The sequence below is a fragment of the Balaenoptera borealis genome (genome assembly GCF_965194805.1).
Source record: "Balaenoptera borealis genome assembly, chromosome: 6".
Lineage (NCBI taxonomy): Eukaryota > Metazoa > Chordata > Mammalia > Artiodactyla > Balaenopteridae > Balaenoptera > Balaenoptera borealis.
The window spans coordinates 45,537,847-45,560,548 of NC_138863.1; the positions used below are offsets into that span (position 1 = coordinate 45,537,847).

General features: G+C 35.4%; 1 protein-coding gene and 1 long non-coding RNA gene across 2 annotated transcripts in view; one reads left to right on the forward strand and one right to left on the reverse strand.

Annotated features, from left to right (window-relative positions):
- The window catches only part of COL5A2 (collagen type V alpha 2 chain), a 143,462-nt gene extending 131,789 nt beyond the window's left edge, over positions 1-11,673 (forward strand). Inside the window, exons 47-53 of the mRNA XM_082397309.1 lie at positions 1,292-1,399; positions 1,794-1,847; positions 2,868-2,975; positions 4,879-5,170; positions 6,815-7,002; positions 9,055-9,294; positions 9,981-11,673. Of these exons, the coding sequence (XP_082253435.1) occupies positions 1,292-1,399; positions 1,794-1,847; positions 2,868-2,975; positions 4,879-5,170; positions 6,815-7,002; positions 9,055-9,294; positions 9,981-10,127 (1,137 nt within the window). The 3' untranslated portion in view covers positions 10,128-11,673. The remainder of the gene's footprint in view (positions 1-1,291; positions 1,400-1,793; positions 1,848-2,867; positions 2,976-4,878; positions 5,171-6,814; positions 7,003-9,054; positions 9,295-9,980) is intronic.
- Positions 10,799-19,932, reverse strand: LOC309631276. The gene is made up of 2 exons (XR_014246170.1): positions 17,164-19,932; positions 10,799-16,780 (listed from the first exon to the last, which is right to left on the reverse strand). It is a non-coding gene; the product is annotated as an uncharacterized lncRNA (long non-coding RNA).
- Positions 19,933-22,702: the final 2,770 nt, after the last annotated feature.

A 22,702-nucleotide genomic window follows, 5' to 3' on the forward strand; every position in this document is an offset into this window, starting at 1 on the left:
TTTAAATTTACATTGTTTTATATAATATGTAAAAGTTACTGAGATCTAGTCTTGTTTTTATTATAAACAAGATTCTCATACTGTTTGACAATTAGGATATCCAATTTAAAAAATAAGAACCAAACAAAATAAGAACAAAAGACTAATAAGGGAAAAGTTAACCTGAGAGCCAGTCTATTTGATAGTATCTTCCATTCTCCAAAGTCAGATTGATAGAATTTCAATTCTCTTTTAGAAAAGCTTTAAAGGCAACAGAAGCTTTCCCTGTAGTAGGTGACCCTGTGTTACTTGTCAGTTTACTGTGAACCACTAGACCCTTGGAGCTGCCTTTACTACCCGAGACTTTTACAAACAAAGAAAAAGTCTGTGACTGATAAGATTGATCAGATAATTTTTACTTCTTGGTGTAGCTTCTGTCCCACAGTTAGATTCTCAACTATTGCTTTTTCTTTAGTTTCTCAGGATCAGGGTTGATTGATTTGGGTACAGATATTGCAGATATGAGGATAACATAGAGTTCTTTGTGTTTTCTTTAGAAGAGAGTGGCTCGATGAAGATATTCCTCTTTCATTTGTTCAAACAAGTTTTTGCCAATTTCTTATTTTTCCACCAGTTTTATTGAGCTGTAATTGACATATAACACTGTACTTGTTTAAGGTAATGATTTGATACAGGTGTATATTGTGAAATGATTACCACAGTGAGTTTAGTTAACATCCATAATCCCACATAGTTGCAAATTTTATTTTCTTGTGGTAGAACTTTTAAGATCTACTCCCTTTGCAACTTTCAAATATGGCCAATTTCTTAACATAGTCCCAGCTCATATCTAGTTAGTTTATCTGCATATGCAAATTTAATAAACATTTTATTCTTAGAAGTAACATAAGTAAATAAGAACTCACGTTTTAATTTAAAAGAATCTATATATGGTGGCAGTATTTTTACATAATGATATCAGCTAAATATGTGAAATATAATCTTTGGAAAATGTCTCAGATAGGCTAGATCAAACTTTAAAATACCTCATTTTAGTCTGAATGTAGGATAAACATAAAAAAACTGAATCTTTAGGAAAGCATTATTATATAGCTTATGATTTTAAGGATTACCTTCATTCCTTGAGAAAAATAGACAAAAATTTCTAGGTCTAATACTATTTAGATAAGTAAATATATTAGTTCATATAAAATACAGTACCCCAAATTGTAGCAGATACAATTACACAAAGTAAAACTGTAGTAAATTGTAGTCTCAACAGGCAATATCCATGCTATGACCCTACTTCTAGGGACCCCAAGGACCTCGAGGTGACAAAGGTGATCATGGAGACCGAGGTGACCGAGGTCAGAAGGGTCACAGAGGCTTTACTGGTCTTCAAGGTCTTCCTGGACCTCCTGTAAGTTATCCCTTTAAGTATTATTTGCCCTGCATATGAGAATACACAGGTATCTTGACATGAACATTTATTTGTCTATAAAATGGATGGGTTTTTTTGTATCTTATTTTCATTTCAAAGAATATCTCGATGAGTAACTAATTACCTAGCTATCCAATATAATTGTTTATATATTTGCTGTAATTTTGTAGGAAAGAAATAAAGCAAAAGGATATATGCACCATTACTCCTGCAGTTGTCTTTAGTATTGGCCAACTCATGAAACATTATAGAGGTTGATGACTTTATGAAAGTAGTTTATGTTGCTAAAGTCAATGACAGTACATTTGAAAAAGCTAAGAATGGTAAAACGTAGGATATAAATATTTTGGCATCATTATTTTTTCCTACTAAGGGTCCCAATGGTGAACAAGGCAGTGCTGGAATCCCAGGACCATTTGGCCCAAGAGTAAGTAACAAAACTTAATAAGTTGCACATGTAAATAATAATGCTCCTGGTTGTATACTGTTAGTGCTTCAGTATCATTTTCATGGTATTGAAGTTGGAGTTGGCCTCGGTTCTCTGAAGCTGGCAGCAAACATATGAGACAAACCATTCAGCATTTACCTTTAAGTAGAAATATCCTGAAATATGACATATTACTTCATGGGCCCACATTAAAATCTCTTAACCTAGGGTGGATATACTCATCTGTTAGTTCATTTTCTTACTCTGTGTTTATTGAAATTTCCATTTAATTGTACTCTTTGAAATGATATAATACGATTTACCATGAAGTGGAGATAGATTTTGAAGCTGGATTTATTTTTTTCCTTTAAGTAATTGTAATAGTTCCTCAGAAATGGTTGGCATAAGGCTAACTAGGAAGCAAATCATAAAATGAAACCAATATTTGAAGCTTATAGAAATTCTGCATTAGTATTAATGCTGCCTCTAATAGGTCATTAATGCCATAAGACAATTGACACACATAATTACTTAGGAAAATCATTAGAAAAAATTTCTGCTGTATCTAAATACAGTGCAAACAAATCACACATAAAATTGAGAACAGTATCAAAATTACTAGGATGTGATGAGATTCTGGGGTTTAGGCACACAAATTTAATTTATATCAGACACTCCTTCTGTCATTTTCTTACTCCTACTTAATTGAATTTCTAGTTAGGTGTACAGTACATGAAATTTGTTGAAGCAGTGCCTACCAGTAAAAGATGACTAGTCCATTAACGTTTTTAATTGACACTGGTCTTTTACCTTGCATGGATGGTGGAAAATTCATGTGTGGAAAATGTGTGATGAAGTAGTAAACATTAGAAAGTGCTAGAACTCCATTTATTAGTCATTAAGAAAACGAATATGAGAAATCATTGTGTTAATTCCATAAAGAAATAGTTCTTTGATCAGAGAAAGGTACTGTAAAGATTTTCTTCCTAGAATCTAAAATACAGTCTTTGTTGCTTACAGGGTCCTCCAGGCCCAGTTGGTCCTTCAGGTAAAGAAGGAAACCCTGGGCCACTTGGGCCCATCGGGCCTCCTGGTGTACGAGGCAGTGTCGGAGAAGCAGGCCCTGAGGTAAAATCACAGATTTGTATGCAAGTGATTGATTGCTTCTATTGATTCTCATAGCTTGGATTCTGTCTAAGGAATGTCTGTGCAGCATGATGGACAAAACACTTCAGGGAACCCTGAAAACAAATCTGAAAGTCACATGAGAGCTTGTCTGTATAAGTAGCTATTTCAAACATTTTAATACAGATTATTCAGAGTATATAAAATCAGAGTCCAAGCTACCTAGGCCTTGACTTCATGTGATATCAATGAAAGCAAATAGTAAGTTATGACTGTATTATAATTAGAGTTATGGAAATGTTGCTTTGCTTTAAAAGGCAATAGACTAAATGTGAGATTTGATGAATGCATTCATTCATGAAAATGCTGGAAAGTGAAGCATATGAAATCGAAGAGTTATTTACTGAAAATGGAATTCAGAAAGGATTTCAATTAAAACTTTTAATAAAATATTTCAGTAGTATTGACGTGAGGATTATGTAAAGCTATAAAAATCGCTTTAGTTAGACTTTGGCTTCTCAGAAAACAAACTTTGAGAAGCAGTCTCCTCTATCTGCCATGCTTGCATGTGTGTATGTGCATGTGTGTATACGAGTTTATGCATCCCTCCCTGGTGTTTCTTCCTCTTTGGTTTTATTTTCCTTTTCTTATTCTGTCTCTGCCCTTTATTGTCAATACCATTAAGCCAAATATTTATTATTTATTACATGGAAAGAATAGCTTTACATTTCCTGTGGTCAAGAGGAATATTTTCTATTTGTTTATTTCTCCAACTTTAAATGGAAAACAGCCACAGAATTGGAATACCTCTGACTTATGTGGCTCTTGATTGACTTTATCTTGTGTTTTAGTGGTCCTTGATAGAAAAAAAATCTCCTCCCCTGAGATTAGCATAAAGGAATGTATGGAATCATGATATGATCTTAAAGGAAAAAAAACCCCACAGATTTAACAGTCTCTTGACGGTGAGGAAATTGTTTGCACTAGAGGTTGATGCAACTTTCCAGAACCATGTAACAAGTGGCGGAGCCAGTAACAGAACTCCAGCCTTCTGCCTGCCAGGACTGTACTCCCCACGAGAGATGTGGACCACACATATCTTCAGGTTGTTGGTTAATTCTCTCAAGTTGCTGAGTTCTTCCTTGAGAAAATGCAGAAGGAAATTAATAGAGAGGATCCACTTTTCTAGCCTCTGCTAATTTTTGTGCTTATCTCCCTTTTGCTCCAGTAGTTCTGGTTTGGCAAAAAAAAGTAAGAGAACTCTTTATTTTTTGCTAATAAAAAGGGCAAAGAGAACTTCCTCCAGTTTTGTTTAGTATAGAGGATTTTGATCTACACACTAACTAATGCACATAAAAAGACTTCCTGTGCTTTCCCCCTTATTTGGAAATATGGGGAAATTCTCTTGCGAGTGTTTCTTGTGTGTATTTCCTTGGCGTTGACGTGTAGTCTTATAGAACTAACACCCACAACTCCTCTGCATATCCTCATTCATCTTCTGTCCATAAATCCTTTCAAAACATTTTAGTTGTGCCTTGCCCAGAATAGTTTGGAAATGAGTGTGCATATCTGTATGTTCTTAACATAAAATGTATTACATCTTCAAGGGTAAACATCAAAGCAAATATTTTGTGCTTTGCTCTTTATTTATCTCAGATGCCAACTTGCAGATATGTTGCCTGAAAAACAATTATGCATCATTTCTCACCCTTGGAATGTTACAGGTTCGCAGGCCAGAACCATCTAGTTTAAAAAGGGCATGAGTCACAGATCTCCCAAGTACCATCACATTGGGGTGTTGCACTGTAACTCTCTCTGCACCAAGTCCCATCAATGCCTTTGCGTCCAATAGAAAAACAAAAACCAAAAAAATGTGTTAAATGTATTTCCAATTTTTTTAAATTAGGGTCCTCCTGGCGAGCCTGGTCCCCCTGGCCCTCCGGGTCCCCCTGGCCACCTTACAGCTGCTCTCGGGGATATCATGGGGCACTATGATGAGAGCATGCCAGATCCACTTCCAGAGTTTACTGAAGATCAGGCAGCTCCTGATGACAAAAATAAAACGGACCCAGGGGTGCATGCTACCCTGAAGTCACTCAGTAGTCAGATCGAAACCATGCGCAGCCCTGATGGCTCTAGAAAGCACCCAGCCCGAACTTGTGATGACTTAAAGCTTTGCCATTCTGCAAAGCAGAGCGGTGAGTAGACAGCTGCCCATTTGAGCAAAGCTTATTGCTTCTGATGTGTAATTCTCCAATGCATTCCAAAATATTTTATTTACTCTCTATTTAGTGATAGACACAAGAGATAAAATGGTGGACAGTCACAGAGTTTGTGGTTTAGTGGTGGGGATGGCCTATGATATGAAAAATTAGGGGGTGAGAAGCTAAGCGCTTTAATAGAGGACGTAGCCTATTCGTGATCCAGTTTCACGGTGGTAGTTCCATTTCCACCCAGAAGTCTTAAAATATTGATAATTTTGTGGTGATATAGATGTCCAAAATACTTGCTTAAGCAAGGTTAAATATATTTGGTTACCTCAGTAATTCTCAGGGATTTAATATGCTAACATATAGTTGGATCATCAAGAGTAGAATAAAGTATACATTTTATTTCCCAAATTTATTCGAATATGGAATTCCTTTCATGTCATTTACTGTTCTACAAATCACACTTCAGTAATCTCTGCTGCAGGATTATGTTATAGTTATGTTATAAAATATTTTGGAATTAAATAGTCTTTTTCTCTAGTTGTATATACCATGCCTGAAGTTTGCAAAATTCTATCATTTTGATTAATCTAATAAGACCTGGAAAAGAAAGATCCTAGGCCATAGGAATGAGCTATGAAATGCTTAAGAGTTTCAGTTAACTTTGAAATGATATTAACAGGGATAGCTAAAATTGTTATCTTTGCAGAATAGGCAATTCGATTACTAACTCTATACCTTATATCCCACCACCAAATAAATGCCCCTTCATTTCATTTAAAATGCAGTTTTTCATACATAGTTTATATATATATTTTATATATACATACATATATTTATGTATTTTATACATACATTTTATATATACATACATATATTTATATATTTTACACATATATTACATATACTATTATATAAATGATATATATTTATATATACATATATAAATATACATGTAATATATATACATATATTTTATATATGTACAAAATATACACACAGATGTGTACATAGACATATATGCACAAAAATGTATTAGTTTGTGTGTTTACTGACTGTATCTCTAGCACCAAGCACTATCTTGGTATAGCCTGCTTCAAGGATCTCTTCTACATGAGAAGATCAATTCTAAATAGAGCCAGTGAGAAAATTCATAGCATTCTAATTGTAGCTTGACTCATTTACTTACTTTATTCATAGTTTTGAATACATTATTTTATTACATTCCATTATTATTTGTTTTAAAATATTGGCTTTACAAATTAAGTGGGAACACGTTCATTTTGGCAAAGCTGCTTACTTACTGTGGATTCTCTCTTTTTGGTATAGTTTCTCATTTGTAAAATGGGTATAGTTTCTCATTTGTAAAATGGGTATAATGATATTTTCTTCACATTTGTGTTTTGAGCCTTAGGTACCTTTTGGCAAGGTGCCTGGCATGTAGAAAGGGCCCAAATGCATAACAGTTACTTTTTCCTTAGCTGCAGAGTGTTTCCTTAACTGCGATTCTCTCTTCAAAGAGTCCTTAATCAATGAGTTCATATTTTCAAACCCTCTGTTAATTCTTTTAGAGACTCATAATCATGTTTGAAGTTCTTTTTATTTAGCAAATATTTTTATTTTGGAAAATAGGTGAGTACTGGATTGATCCTAACCAGGGATCTGTTGAAGATGCAATCAGAGTTTACTGCAACATGGAAACAGGAGAAACATGTATTTCAGCAAACCCATCCAGTGTACCACGTAAAACCTGGTGGGCCAGCAAATCTCCTGATAATAAGCCTGTTTGGTATGGTCTTGATATGAATAGAGGATCTCAGGTAATTTAATATGCTTACTTAAAATCGTATTCATTGCTTGTCATTATTTATTGTATTTATTTAGGACTGTGCTATTATTTTTTGACTGGGTTTATTTTGAAGTGATATATTCTCATTAGTTACAACTATAGTATCATTGCATAAACATTACTATGAATTAAATTAACATAAATTTTGAATGATAATTTTCCCATTCATGGAATGTACAAAAGTAATTATTTTTTCATATTAGCTCCTTTAATGCGTATGACACTGACTGTGGAGTAGAGTTGAAGGGATCTTGCCATAGTTGGAAGACAGAAGTATATTTAGCGTCAGGAGACCTAGGTGACTCATACCTGGATGTCTTACTAACTTTGGGACCTTAGGAAGTCACTTAACCTTTTGGAGCTTCAGTTTTGCCATTTTAAAGTGAGGGCAATAATATTTATCTCATAGTTTCTGTGTGTATATAAAGTGCTTAATATAGTATCTAGTATTTGGTAAGTTATGGATAAATATTAGATAATTACTATAATATTATTTGTAATGATTGAATCACTTTGCAAACCTTGTAGTATTATTTAAACTTAAGGCATTTTTATGATTATATAAATGGTATTGATATTTTTCTGAGTCTAGTCCCCTCTATGTTTCTTTCATGGTCCAGTGTTTAGATTCTAATTCTATTCCAGATCTCTTTATGGCAGCCTAACTCTGAAATTTTCTTCTCAACTCTGCTCCTGACCTTTTCTCAGAACTCCTGTTCATAATAAACATAGTAGGAGGGCATTATGGATATATGCAGGATATACTAGAATCTACCATTATTTAATGAAAAGGAAAATTTTAAAATTTAAATATACCTAAGTGAAATGTAATTTAGTTAACATATTATGTAAAAAGCTCATATAGGAGCATTGAAAATAAAGCTCAAAGTAGAAGATGGGTAGGAAATATCCTGTAGGAAGTTATTTTTGATTATTTGTTTTAGCTAATGGAAAACTCGTACTTCATATTTCCTACAAGTATATAACAGTCGGGTTAAAAAAGATTTTATACTAATGTTAAGTCCTAATTCTTATTATAATTAACAATAAAAACAGTGAGTTATTTTTGCTACATGATTGAATATCCAAACCTATGCCCAAGTATATAACTTCTTCTAAAAAGTAATATTCAAGATTTTTTTTTAAACAAATAGAGAAGCAAATTTTAAAATACTTAAACTTTCTCTGGTGAGTTATAATTATCTTTGGTTTCATCACCACTTGTTTGGGGTAGTAAAGACAAAGCTTCTTATTTGTGAATATTCATAGAAATTTTAAGATATTTTTATGTATATAGGTAGAATATCTTGTTATATGAAAGAATAATACTCTTCAAAAGAAGTAATACTCTTCAAAATTAATTTGTCTGAAATCAATACACACACACACACACACACACACACACACACACACATACACACACACACACACACACCACTATAAAACTCATCAGTATTACATATATTGGGGCCCAGGGCAGGCCACTCCAAAATATGATTCAGTGGCATGTTGATTATTTTGAATTAAAGTTATTTGAGTAACGGTTGATGCAAGAGGGACAGTTTGACCCTGCTCTCTGTCTCCTCGAAAGCAGGAAATAAATCTCCCTTGTGAAAGGTGCCATCCCTGTACTGGGGGACAGAAAGACATTTTTATCATCAGAGACAGGGAATTTAGAGCCAAGAAGCCTGTATAAACAAACCTTGTTACTTCCTTATTAATTTACTACCCAAGCCCAAACTTTAAATTCCTTACCAATTACATACCCAAACCTAGGTTTCTTTGTCCTGTCAATTCCTCTCAAATTTATTGTTTGTTTTTGTTTTTTTTTTTTTGTCTAAAAAGTATAAAAGCTGCCTGCTTTGGCTACTTCTTAGGTCCCATTTCTATGAGACCTCTGTGTCCTGAATTAAAGTTGTTTCTTTTTCTCCTGTTAATCTGTCTTGTGCCAATTTTATTAGTCCAACCATAAGAACTCAAGAGGGGTAGACACGTATAACAAAGACTCTTTTTGTTTTTCTAGTTTGTTTATGGAGACCACCAGTCACCTAATGCAGCCATTACTCAAATGACCTTCTTGCGCCTTTTATCGAAAGAAGCCTCCCAGAACATTACTTACATCTGTAAAAACAGTGTAGGATACATGGATGATCAAGCTAAGAACTTCAAGAAAGCTGTGGTTCTCAAAGGGTCAAATGACTTAGAAATCAAAGCAGAGGGAAACCTTAGATTCAGATACGTAGTTCTTCATGATACTTGCTCTGTAAGTACTTTTGATCCATATTGATCTGGCTGAAGAAAAAAAATCATTTTGTTAAAAATACTGTCCTGGCACTAGAGGTGGGGGCACTTTTACCCTGTATATAAACACAACAGCAGTTTGTTTATAGTTGTTCCTTAGGATAAGTTTGAATGTGTGTTAGTACATGAAATACCAGTAGAGATTTTAATACAAAACAATAAAGGACTGGATCCTTGCAGCTCTTTTGCAAACTCACTTTGGTTCTCCTGCAAGTTACTTAGTTTATTTAATCTCAATTCCATGCTTATAATTTCCTGATTCTAAAATATGTAATCAATCTGAGTTACCTTATATTTTTCACTGATTTATATGTCTTCCCCCTTGCATATCTAGATATAAAAAAGGAAAATATTTAATGATGAATTATGGTTTCACTTGTGAAAATCAAAAAGGCTTTCATAATTTGTATTGTTAGTGACCATTTGGGAAGCTGCAAAAGAATAAAGGTCATTTTCTCAATTTAAAGAATGAGAGAAATGCCTGCGAGTTATGCCAGTATCTCACTTTATGTTAGCAGCGCTCTTACTTTTAAATAGTGCTCTAAAAATCATTGCTTTTACCTTATAAAAGCTGGTTTGGAAGTTGCTGTCCAAAATCTTTGGGATAATTTGTATATGCTGTTAACCCGTTGTACCATTTAATTCCAGAAACGAAATGGAAATGTGGGCAAGACCATCTTTGAATATAGAACACAGAATGTGGCACGCTTGCCCATTATAGATCTTGCCCCTGTGGATGTCGGCAGTACAGACCAAGAATTTGGCATCGAAGTTGGGCCAGTTTGTTTTGTGTGAAGCAAGCCGAGATACATCGACAATGAGCACCACCCCGACCCTCAGTGACCACCACCATTCACAGGACTTTGACTGTTTGAAGCTGATCCTGAGACTCTTGAAGTAATGGCTGATTCTGCATCAGCATTGTATATATGGTCTTAAGTGCCTGGCCTCCTTATCCTTCAGAATATTTATTTTACTTACAATCCTCAAGTTTTAATTGATTTAAAATATTTTTCAATAAGCAGTTTAGGTTTAAGATGATCAACGACAATGACAACCTTTAAAAAAAGTAAACTGTTTGAATAAATAAATCTCCATTTTCTTCAATTTATTTCAATGTAATGACAAAGTTGCTTAGTATTTATAAGAAAATCTTTCTTCCTGGCAGATAGCTTAAAGAGTGGGGTATGTAAAACCACAACACATGTTTATTTCACGTGGCTGCAGTTGGAAAAATAGAAAGTAGTGCCCTTTTGTGACCTCTCATTTCCAGATTATCAATTAAAAATGAAAGCAAAATGTTTATCCTTGTGATTGAAACCCAGATGCATGTCTTGATATTGTATAACTAACATGGAGACTCTTTAAAGGGAACCATGAAAAAAATATCAGTTTCTCACTGTCTTAAATGGAATGTTAAAATAGTATATATTCAATGGAATTTCTGAAAAAAAAGTGATCCTAAATTTTTGTAAAGTGTGGTGAATCTAGACGTCTTTCTCATTCAAATTTAAAGCTACCTTTCCCTCTTGACTCGATCTATCAATATAGGTAGAAGTTAAATGAGTATACCATTGAATACATTTGCACTTTCTTGTTTAAGAAAACATAGAATGCTAAATAATTTCCACATAACTTTAAAAACAAATGTTCAGGACCCAAAGTTGAGAGTCTTCCACATGTACAATCTCATCTTCCTGAGGCCTATAATGAAGAAAAAGATTTAGAAACTCAGAGTTGTGGAGCTGATTCTAATCAAATCTGATGATTGGAATTAGAACGTTTGGCCTTTGACCTCTCATAGGAAAAATGACCCAACATTTCTTAGCATGAGCTACCTCATCTCTACAAGCTGGGATGGACTTAACTAGTCTTGTTTATATTTTAGATACTAAAAGGTGCTATGCTTCTGTGATTATTCCAAGACTGGAGATAGGCAGGGCTAAAATGTATTATTATTTTTCCTTTAATGATGGTGCTAAAATTCCTTCTATAAAATTCTTTAAAAATAAAGATGGTTTCATCAATACCATTTGTGAAAACATAACTGTTACACTTCCCGTTTCTGAAAGAAGGAGCATTGTCCCAGTGCCTGTTCACTGTTCATCTGTCATGCTGTATCTGGAATGTTTTGTAATACTTGCATGTTTCTTAGACTAGAACATGTAGGTCCCCTTATGTCTCAAGGATTTTTTTTCCTTCATTGCATTTGTTGGCTCCATTTTTATTTTTTCTTTAAAAATAAACAGCTGGGACCATCCCAAAGGACAAGCCATGCACACAACTTTAGTCATGTATCTCTGCAAAGCATTGAATTAAATGCACGCTTTTGTCATGTCAATGGTTTTCGTTTCGTGGAATTCCTTTGAACATATTAGATCCATTTCGTTTTCAGTGGTGAAAAGTTAGGTGTTGTGGTATTCTTTGTTTACCATTTGTTTACAAGACAAAACAACAGATACCTTTCATCATGTAGACACTGGCTTATAAAGAAAATCAATTTGCAGCATCACTCACAAAGGCAACACGACACTAATTATCACTGTCTATGCCCTTAAAAATCTCAGCGTACTGACTATTGATACCAAGAGGAAAGCAACTTATTTTTCATGGTTGAATAAACTGTGATAATAAAACGTATGTCTCAGTGTATCACATATGAATTTAGCCTAAATGTTTTCAGAGTTTTACCTTCAATATTTATTTCACAATATTGTTTTCTCCCAAATTGGTTATTATTTGAGCCCCACATCTTGATTTTGAATATTTGAATATGTATATACCTAAAGATTTGTGAGTTTTGTTTGTAGTAACACTTCCTCCAAGTCCAACCTATACAAGTTGTACAAGTTCAGCTAGATGAGCCAGAAATACGTGGTGATTCTCTTAAGTCAAAAGCACTAATAATTTTCAACTATAGAAATACCACTTCTTATTTGAACCTCAGGAATGTTACAAATAAAAGGCTGTCCCAGACCATTCCAGAAGCCCTCAAATTTCTTGCCTTTGTTCCAGATCTATAGGTTTCATTAGACGAGTGTACTTCTTTCCTTCATGTCCAATACACACCTCAAACTCTGCATCATCAAACGTGAAATAATCTGCAGCTGGGGAGGATGGTGACATTAATTTATTATTACTTTATTAAAAATACAAATGAAAATTCCCCAAATTAACAGAAAGGAAGAAAAATAGCAAAGAAAACACAATGCCAAAAAAGTCCCAGACTCCTAACACGAAATTTGGCAAATGAACCAGTTTCAATGTAGCTTATTTTAAATTAAAAAAAGATTCAAAGAAATTGTAGAGAACATTTCTTCTCACATCGATGTTGTTATATGGCAGAAAGCAAGTGCAAGAAAAATCTGGAAAAAAAAATGATCATTGGAACCACCTCACTTAGAGTTCCTATCCCACCATGAAAAAAGAACACCTCAAGATAACACTTTTCTTTGAAATTATGAAAATTTTAGGAGAGACTAAGAATAATCTCTTAAAAGCTGATTTGGGGGCTGAGGTCCAACAGTGGCAAACCAAGGCAATGATGCTGCAAAGACAACCAAAAGACTATGGAGCATGGGGCGTGCCAGTAGGATGATTTTTTTTTATTATCAGACTGGCTGGCTTACCCAAGAGCAGCTTTTCTTCTCAGTCTCCTTTATCAATGATCATTTTACTCAATATGTAAATGTCAGCATTCCCCAGGGACCAGTCTTTTTCTCTTTACCCTCACACTCAATACTCGTTCATCACCGGCTTTATCCATGTCATTTCTATCTAATGTCAATAGCTCCAATGTATATACACAACCTAAATCTTTCCTGGGAGCTCAAGAAATGCATGCGTAAATGTTTAACTCACCATCTTCATTTGGATTTCAGAAGTACTAGGAGCTCATTATGTTTCGAAAAATTACGATACTTTTATCTCAAAGCTGATTTATGTTCTATGTTCCCTATCTCAGGCAAGAGCCTCGTCATTCATCCATTTAGGCAGACCAGAAACCTGGTAGTCATTCTTGTCACCTCTCTCTCCCTTACAATGCCAGAACCCTGGCGTTGCTAAGTATTTTCAGTTTTGCTTCCTAAATGTTCCTTATGGCCATACCCTTCGCTCTACCTCCACTGCCACTATCCTAGTTCACATTATCATTATTTCTCACCTGGGCTCCTTCAATATCCTTCTAAAAGGTTTTCAGGCATCCATTCTTACCCTCTTCTGATCCATTACTCCCAGGAGAGCCAGAGCGATCAATCTGAAATATAAACCTGAATATGTCACCTCACTCTCCGCCACCATCCAACACAGCACACAGACATGCACCCACCACACACACACACACACACACACACACACACACACACACAGATCCTTAAAAAGCTTCACTGGTAGCTTCTAGGATAAAGATAAAAATACTTAAACTTTATGAGGCTCCAGCATGACCTGACTTCCCGCCTAATTCTCAAGCTTCATTTTGCCACCATCTGCCTTATTCTCTGCTTCACACACAATGAATTTCTGTCCATTTCCTAAGCCAGATTCCCCATCCTGTCAAAGGCCACCTGCATTTGCATTTCTTTTGCCCGGTTTACTAGTACTCATCTTTTAGAGCTCTGTTCAATGCTGCATCCTCACGAAATCCTCCTAGAGTCCTCACCCTTCACTACCTCCCAGGTTAGATAACATCCCCCGTTATAAATTTTCTTGGCACCTTGTATTTTTTCCTTATAGCACAAATTATGATGCTTTCTATAATTGTATGATTATTTGATTAGTCTTAGTCTTCTCTATTAATTGTATTTTTTATAAGGGCAGGGGCTCTTTACAAGGATCCAACATACTGCTTGATATTTGTGTTTGTTCAAAATACATTCATTGAATGAATGATGAGAAAATATCTACTGTGTAACTGGAAAAGTATATTTAGAGAATACATAGTTGATATATGTACTAGCATGAAGCACATTTCATTATTACTATTGTATTATGATTACTGTTTCTATTCATATTACTAGATAGAAAACATAACAGAAGAAATGATTCTATCCACAAAGGCAATAACAACATACAACACTAAGGACCTAACATGATAAGACATTTATAGAACCTGATTGAAAAAAAACTATAACTTTTGACCAAGGTATGTAAAATAAGATTAAATGGGCATAATTGTGCCTTTTTCTCACATAGGGAAACTCAGTATTTGAAAAATGTAATTCTTTTTCCTAAATTAAAATATAAGTTTAGTACAATCTTACTTAAAATCCCTGTAGGATCTTAAAAGCATGGAGTATGACAAAACCATTTTAAAGCTCATTGGAATCAAAAATATGCAAGAAAAGTGATAAGGAATCCCCCCCAAAACAGACATGCTGAGTAAAGACGGGTCACTCTTCCTATTAGATATGAAAAAAATAATAAAAATCTACTGACCATGGTAAAAGAAGAGTATTTAGACAAGAATCTATATATCTATATTAGATTTATATATATAAATATATAAATACATGTCTATATTATATTTTTAATGTATAATTAAATTAATTCTCATTAATTCAATAAATGGTGTTACAGTTACTTGATAGACATTTATCATTTTAAAGAATGTTTCCTTCCTTAGTCCTTAAACCAAGACATTTCCCAAATGGACTGAATATTTCACTTTTTAAAGAACCTCTAAATGTAGTATTTGCATAAATTATTTTGAGTAGTTTAATAATCTTGGAATGGTAATGAAAACAAATATATAAATAACAAAGTAAAATGTTGAAATATGAGATTCTAGAATTTTAAATCTATATTATAAAACTCAATGAGCATGCATAAGAGCTTGTTTAAACAGGGAAAATTTTTGTAATAACTATGACAGAAAAGACTTCGTATACTTTACTTACAAAATAAAACCCCTTAAAAATCAGTACAAAAAAGCAAAATTGTGCAAAATCCTATATAGATAATTCAGAAAGCCATAAAATAAAGGCCAATAAACATGTGGAAGATATATAATGTCATTAGAAATAAAAACTGCAACCAAAACAGTAAGATATTAAATTTCATCTATCAGAATTTGACAAATATTAAAATGTTTGATTGTAATAGATGTAAAGAAGATGCAGGAAAACACTCACATACACTTTCTGTCTGTTTATCCCACTGGATTTGGAAAGTATAGTTACAGTCATTTTATCAAATTGGTTTACTTAGAGTTCCTGTAAATGTGAGTAGATAGTGCCACCAGAAGTGATCTGGGGGTAGGAGAAAGAACAAGATACACTGGGGATCTTCCAGAACTATGAATTTTAACGGTTGATGAGTAACTTAAAATATCATTTGTAAAAATTGCAGATACAAATATAAAATAGAATGGAACTTAAAATTCACATAACACAACCAATTTCACAATGGTGGCCGATTAATTTACACTATAGCCTAAGAATCTGTTGTGAGTGCATGTCTTGCTTGTGTCTTTCATGTAAGGATATTGGTATGTTTTTTTGTTTGGAATGTAGTATCCAGTTGATGCTACAGGAAGTCATTCCATGCTTTATATGCTGTTTTTACCATTTTACCATTTCGTGGGTAAAACAGACCAATATACCAACTGAATTGAATAAATACATGGTTATAACTGATCTAAATGGAGTATGCACAGTGGAACCACAGAACTAAGCCCTCTAAATTAGGCTGGGATTTGGAGAGGAGGGAGAGCAAGGAAGACTACCTGGAAAAGGTTTTCTCTTAATGAGTTGTGAGGGATTAAGACAGTGTCTTGAGCAATGAAGGCATACCAGATATAAGGAACAGCATAAATTAGGGTATGCAGTTCTTAAGAGCTGTGGCTTGTTCAGGGAATCCCAATCAGGCTGACATGGCAGTAGACTGCCTACAAGGGATTGTTTGGAGTTAAAGGAGAAAGAGGTACCATGAAGGTATGTCAAGCTAAAGAGATTGAAAATTATTCTGAAGAAGTTTTTTTTTTTAGGCAACTATTTTTGGTTATAAGCTGGGAGTGTAAACATCCTCTCTAGAGAACCCTTGGATATGTGTGAGGCGGGTGTTTGTGGTTATAACAGTTGGGAAATATTCTAGCATTTTATGGATGGGCCAAAGATGTTGAATATCTTGCATGCAAGCCAATCCCTTTGAACAAAATCTGAACCATCCAAAACATCAATAGAACCTTTACTGCAAAATACTGAAGTTTTAAGCAAAGAAGATACATATTGTGATTTGCATATTGGAAAGATCACCTCGGCAGCAATACTCAGGGAGAATTTTTACTGTGAGCGAGACTGACAACAGAGAGATTAGTTAGAACAAGTTTGGAGAAAAAGTAACAGGGACTGAGAAGTCAATGCCACTGAGGATGGAGAAAGAGAGATGGACTTGAAGGGATGGAAGAAATAGAATCAACAAAATCTGATGAAAGAGTGAGAGGGAGGGCTTCCCTGGTGGCGCAGTGGTTGAGAATCTGCCTGCTAATGCAGGGGACACGGGTTCGAGCCCTGGTCTGGGAAGATCCCACATGCCACGGAGCAGCTGGGCCCGTGAGCCACAACTACTGAGCCTGCGCGTCTGGAGCCTGTGCCCCGCGACGGGAGGGGCCGCGATAGTGAAAGGCCCGCGCACCGCGATGAAGAGCGGTCCCTGCACCGCGATGAAGAGTGGCCCCCACTTGCCTCAACTAGAGAAAGCCCTCGCATGAACCGAAGACCCAACACAGTCAAAAATAAAAAAATAAAATAAAATAAATAAATAAAGTAGCTATAAAAAAAAAAAAAGAAAAGTGCTTTAAAAAAAAAAAAAAAAAAGAGTGAGAGGGTGAGACAACAAGAGATTTAGGATCATTCTCAGGTTTCTGGCTTCTTAGGTACCTGGATGGAAGATGATGACATTTACTAACATGGGGAATAGAAAAGGAAACAGGCTGAGGATGTAACTGATGTGTGTATGGAGCATCTCTCTGGAGATAAAGTGGGTGTTATACCTAAAGATATGTGAGCCATCACATCAAGGAGTTGTTAGAGCTTTGGGTGGGAATGGGATCACTCAAGAAGGACGTCAAAGGAGAGTAGTGAGCCAGAACAGATCACTGGGAACCTCTGGAGTTTAAGGGGAAAAGAGAGAAAGGGGAAAGTTAGGAATATTATTTTTTAGTTGTAGGATCCCAAAACTTGGTTGTTAAAGGTAACCATGAACTTTGGAAAAGATTACCTGAAGCCTCCTTTGATGCAATAATGCAGTTTTTATTCTCATTTTTGCCCTTTCATGACTAAACTCAAGAAGACCAATAGAAAGAAATATGAAGAAAGATGAAAATTCTGGTTGAAAATCAATCTAAGCAAAGATACCCGTGAGACTGTTATAATAAGGATCCCTAAAGATGAAATTGTACTAATTAAGCATAATCCTATACAACTTACACTTTTAATTCTCTGCTGGATTTGATTTTGATGCCATCAACAAACACCTCAAATGATATTTAATTCACATCGATGCCTTGCCATGGGACTATCTTACAAGTTAAAAACAAAAACAAAAACATGAAGAGTGCATTTATTTTTATCTAAGAATATGATTCACCACAATTTAAAGAGTGTGTAACAAAAGCCTACATATATAAGCAATTACGGTTAAATGCCATCAATACTACAAGAAATTGGTCTGCACATATGTGAAGTAAAAAATGTGGATTCAGATGGTAATAAATAGAGGAAGGTAGAAATGCAATGTGAACAATTTTCCCAAGAGTTGAAACTGTTATGCGATAGATCTTATAACGAAAGGCAGCTGGAGATACAGAATGACCACAGTTGTTAGTCACTTTAATGAGAAAAATGCAAAGAAATTGAAGACATCTGTAGTCCAAATGTAAGCCCTAAAGATTCAGATAGCAAGATGCAGTCCAAGCCCCTCCTTGAGACATCTGACAAGTTTCTCTGCATAATGCTGTGCCCTGTGGATTCTTACAAGCAGTTACAGCCTTCACTCCTTCAAATCTGTGCTCTTGCTGATGCCACTGACGACAGTTTCCAGGTGGTTTAAATTCAAGACAAGATTTGAAAATCAGACCCCAGTCATTTTTATCAGTAGCACAAATGACAACCCTCCTTCTGTTTAGTCTCCTCTCTCTCCTCATAACCCTCGAATTAATCACAACCTTAGCCTTCAAAATTAAACCCTCCTTTTCTTAAACCATTAAAAACCAAGGATGCCAAATCCAACGCTTGATGATGCTTTCTCCACATAACCCCTCCCACCACAGGCACACCATGCTGTCCTTTTCCCCTTTCCTTTGGAAGTTTTGCTCCCTAATGATTTCATTCTGGAGCCAGATGATTTCATCGACCATCTGTATCAGGGTACTTTCCAAATCTACTTAACTGCCCCTGACCTAGTATTCTCCAAACAGTCACACATTTTATCATGTTCAGCTACCCTTCCAAAGGAATCACTGTCGTGGTGAACTGCCACGTAGAGAGCTGTGAGTAAGACTGGAGTTGTGTAACTTTCCGCTGAGTTCTTCTGTGTTAAATAGGAACATCTCTTGCCTGACTTCTGATGTCCTCCTTTTGCTGTCCCCATTGTCCCCTCTTAACCTAATTTTCCCAGCAACTATGTCTATACTCTGTGACTCATTCCTCAGTCTAGTCTTTGAAAATAAAGATGTTCTGATCCCTTGCCAAGGTTCTTCAGTCTCATCCTCTTCTTCCCTAAAATGTTGATTCATCTTTCTTTCTTCCACAGTAGGTATCTCTTCATCTTCTGTAAATCTGATGCTGTTTCACTACACTTCCCTTGACCTCAAGGCTCTCCTCAAGTAGCAGCCTTCCAATAGTGAAAACCTTTATATGGGTCTACATTGAGATGTAGATTAGGAAAAAAAAAAAAAAGACAAAAACCTGTCACCTGGCTCTTCTATGCTTTCTGGTCCAGACTATACTTCCAGCCTTATCTCTTACACCACCACATGAAATCCATGCTTCATCTGAAACTGGGCTAATATAAGTTGCCAAATATACTTCACATAGCCTTTCCTGAGGACCTCCAAGCAGACATGACGGTTCCTTCCTTGGGCCTTTTTAAGTGCCTTGGATCTCTCTAATACAACTTACTACGTAGAGTCTTGTGACATTGTTATTTTCTAAATTTCATGGAATCTCATTCTCCTTGAACCTTTTTGAGCACTTGGTTCTGAGCCTTGCATTTAATAATTGCTCAGTAATGTTGTTGAAATAAATAGATTTAGGTAGCCTGGATTCTTCACTGTCCTGTGAGCATGGAATAATTATCCCTGCTTCGATTTCTCCTCTTTTTTTGTTTCTTACTCTAAAGTGGCTTTCTTTTTTTGCCACAATTTACCAAAATTATTCCCCTTCTTTATTACACAACTCAAGTTTTATCTTCTTAAAGACTTTTATGACAATATAATCACCACTGGCTAATTCCTTTTCTCATCTACTACCTATATCTCAGATGGTTGGCCCAGCATAATTTAGCACTTAATTGTTCACCATCTGAAGGCTTTTGTACCATTTCATATGGGTTCAACTTATCTATTCTAGACAGCACATTCTTAACAAGGAGTGATCATGTGTTATATTTCACATGAGCATGGAGTAGGAGCTTCCAGTGGATCATGTGTTGCTCCACCCATAACCTCTCTTCAAAGCCAAAGCATCAGCTCCTGGGAATATCTGTTACTGAGGACTCACAGCCATGCCCCTCATTAAAACTTTCCTTCAATCACTAAGACTGCCTTACAGAAGGTTCTCCCACTCCCCACCCCTTCCAGGTTCTGGCCCAGAGTCAATGACCATCTGAGTCAAGGTTACACAGACCCATCACTCTTACTGTGAATTATAACAACTCTAAAGGGCCATCTCAGTTCCAGAGCTTCTTGTAGGATTTCCCAAAGCCTCGATGTCAGTTGCATGTGGGTCAGCTTCTCCTTCTGTCCAAACCTGACTTTCTGTATCTCCCGAGATGACTCCCCAGTAAATCTTCACATAAGTTGCCATAGAGTCTGTTTCCAGGGAACCCAATCTAAGACAGAGCTTAAATCTTTTTATTATTTCTCCCACCGATTTAATTATGAAATATCTCCTTTTCAAAATTGAAGCAAGTGTATCATTGCGTTTCCATCACCACTAAACTGGTGTGAAATATAGTAATCCCCATTTATAAACTTTATGGACTACATAGGGTAGCCTTTCTTCTATTAATGAATATCATGTTAGATATGGTTAAAAGATGCCAAAGTCATTTTGTGTATTTTAGTGAAATTTTAAAGGGAAATAGTTTTTGAACAAGATTTAAAGAGGTGAGAAGAAAAAGGAGGAAAAATATGATCAGATAAGAATTTGTGGGCTTCCCTGGTGGTGCAGCGGTTGAGAATCTGCCTGCTAATGTGGGGCACACGGGTTCGAGCCCTGGTCTGGGAGGATCCCACATGCCGCGGAGCAACTGGGCCCGTGAGCCACAACTACTGAGCCTGCGCGTCTGGAGCCTGTGCTCCGCAACAAGAGAGGCCGCGATAGTGAGAGGCCCGCGCACCGCGATGAAGAGTGGCCCCCGCTCACCACAACTAGAGAAAGCCCTCGCACAGAAACGAAGACCCAACACAGCCAAAAATAAATAAATAAAAAAATAAATAAAAATGGTACTAGAAATTAATTTAAAAAAAAAAAGAATTTGTTTAAAAAAATATTGGCTATGGATGATTGCCTTTTTTTCTTTATGACATTAACTCAGCAAGTGATTCTTCAAAAATTTCTGAAAACCTTAGGTGTGGTAAATTGGGAAACATAAAGATTTAGGGAGAGCTTTCATGTATGCTCTGTCATATAAAATATTTTCACCAATGTTGTATCAAGCTCACTTAGTGAGTTATGATTCAATGGAGAGTTTTGCCTGAAAAGAAAATATTTTTCACAGTTTATGATTCACTTTTAAAAATAAGTACATTCCTCTAAGATAAAACTCAGACAAGTAAAATTTTAATATAAACTAGATAAAAGTACAATCACTTTGATGTTATTTCTAACTTTGGAGCCATTACTGCTATTTTTCTCTATGTTTTTCCTAATTATTAACAAAATAAAAAAAATTCTTATGGATAAAATGGTATTGTGTTAAATGAAATAAGCAGCATACAAAATTACAAGTGTATTTTGTCATAATTATGTCAGCATATACAACGAAGACTTTAAGGAAGTATCCACAGATGTGAGACATGGATAATTAATTTTTCTTCCTACTTTTCTCCATTTTCCAAAAATGCTGTTATGACTGCAAAAATTTCACCCTCAAGACCTATAAAATAAATTTTATAAATGAAATATTTTTTGCTTAAATGCCAGCTTGAAGATAAAGAGTTGTATTCAATTTTCCACCAACAAAGAGGTAAAAAAGTGATACTATAACTGTGAATTAGAAGATTTAATTACATCATTATTTGCCATCTATAGGACATAGGAATATTGATATAACCTCATGTGATCTTACTTTTTAAAATACGCAATTAGTGGCCTTGTAATACACCAACCCTAAGCATCCTTATCCTCTTAATATGCTATAATTTAAAAATTTAAACAGCAAACATTTTTATTCACACCTAGGTCACTACACTTTCCTGGTTTCCCTTTATTCCTACTCCATCTCCTTAGCTGCTTCATCCTCACTTCTCCAACCTGTAAATATTCAAATATCCCAGAATTCAGTTCTTATACAGTTTCTCCTTTCTTTCTATACTCAATTATTTAATGATTGTATCTACTTCCATGGATATAAAAGCCATATATATGCTGAAACTCCTAAATTAATTTTTCTAATCTAGACCTCTCTCTGACCTCCAGATTTATACCTAACTTCCAACTCAGCAAGTTTACTTAGATGATTGATAGGCATTCTAAATTTAACTTGCCCCATCTTGTTAAATCTTTTAGCTCCTCAAATCTTTTACCTTGATAGTCTCCTCCATCTCAGCTATTGGCAACTTTTCTCCCAGTTACTCAGGCCAAAACATTTGGATTCATGCAAACAACCTAAACCAACTTGGGCTGATTTAAGAAATGCAACTTATAGATTTTACTTGAAGTTCAGGGAAATTCAGAGCAAGTTATAGAACCCAGGTTCATAAAATGAACAGCTATGAAGGGAATGCTGACATTCAGAGCCATCTTCAAGATCACACCCCAGAAGCAGCCTGGTGAAACCAACGAGCTGGGCACTGAATGACATTTCTGGCACTACTGGCCAAATTTCTTTAGAAACCTGGCTATTACTGCCCTCACTACAGCTATGACCACCACCATTCTCCTTACTTCTGTGCATCATTGTTGAAGTAAGCAGAATAATAGCTCCCAAAT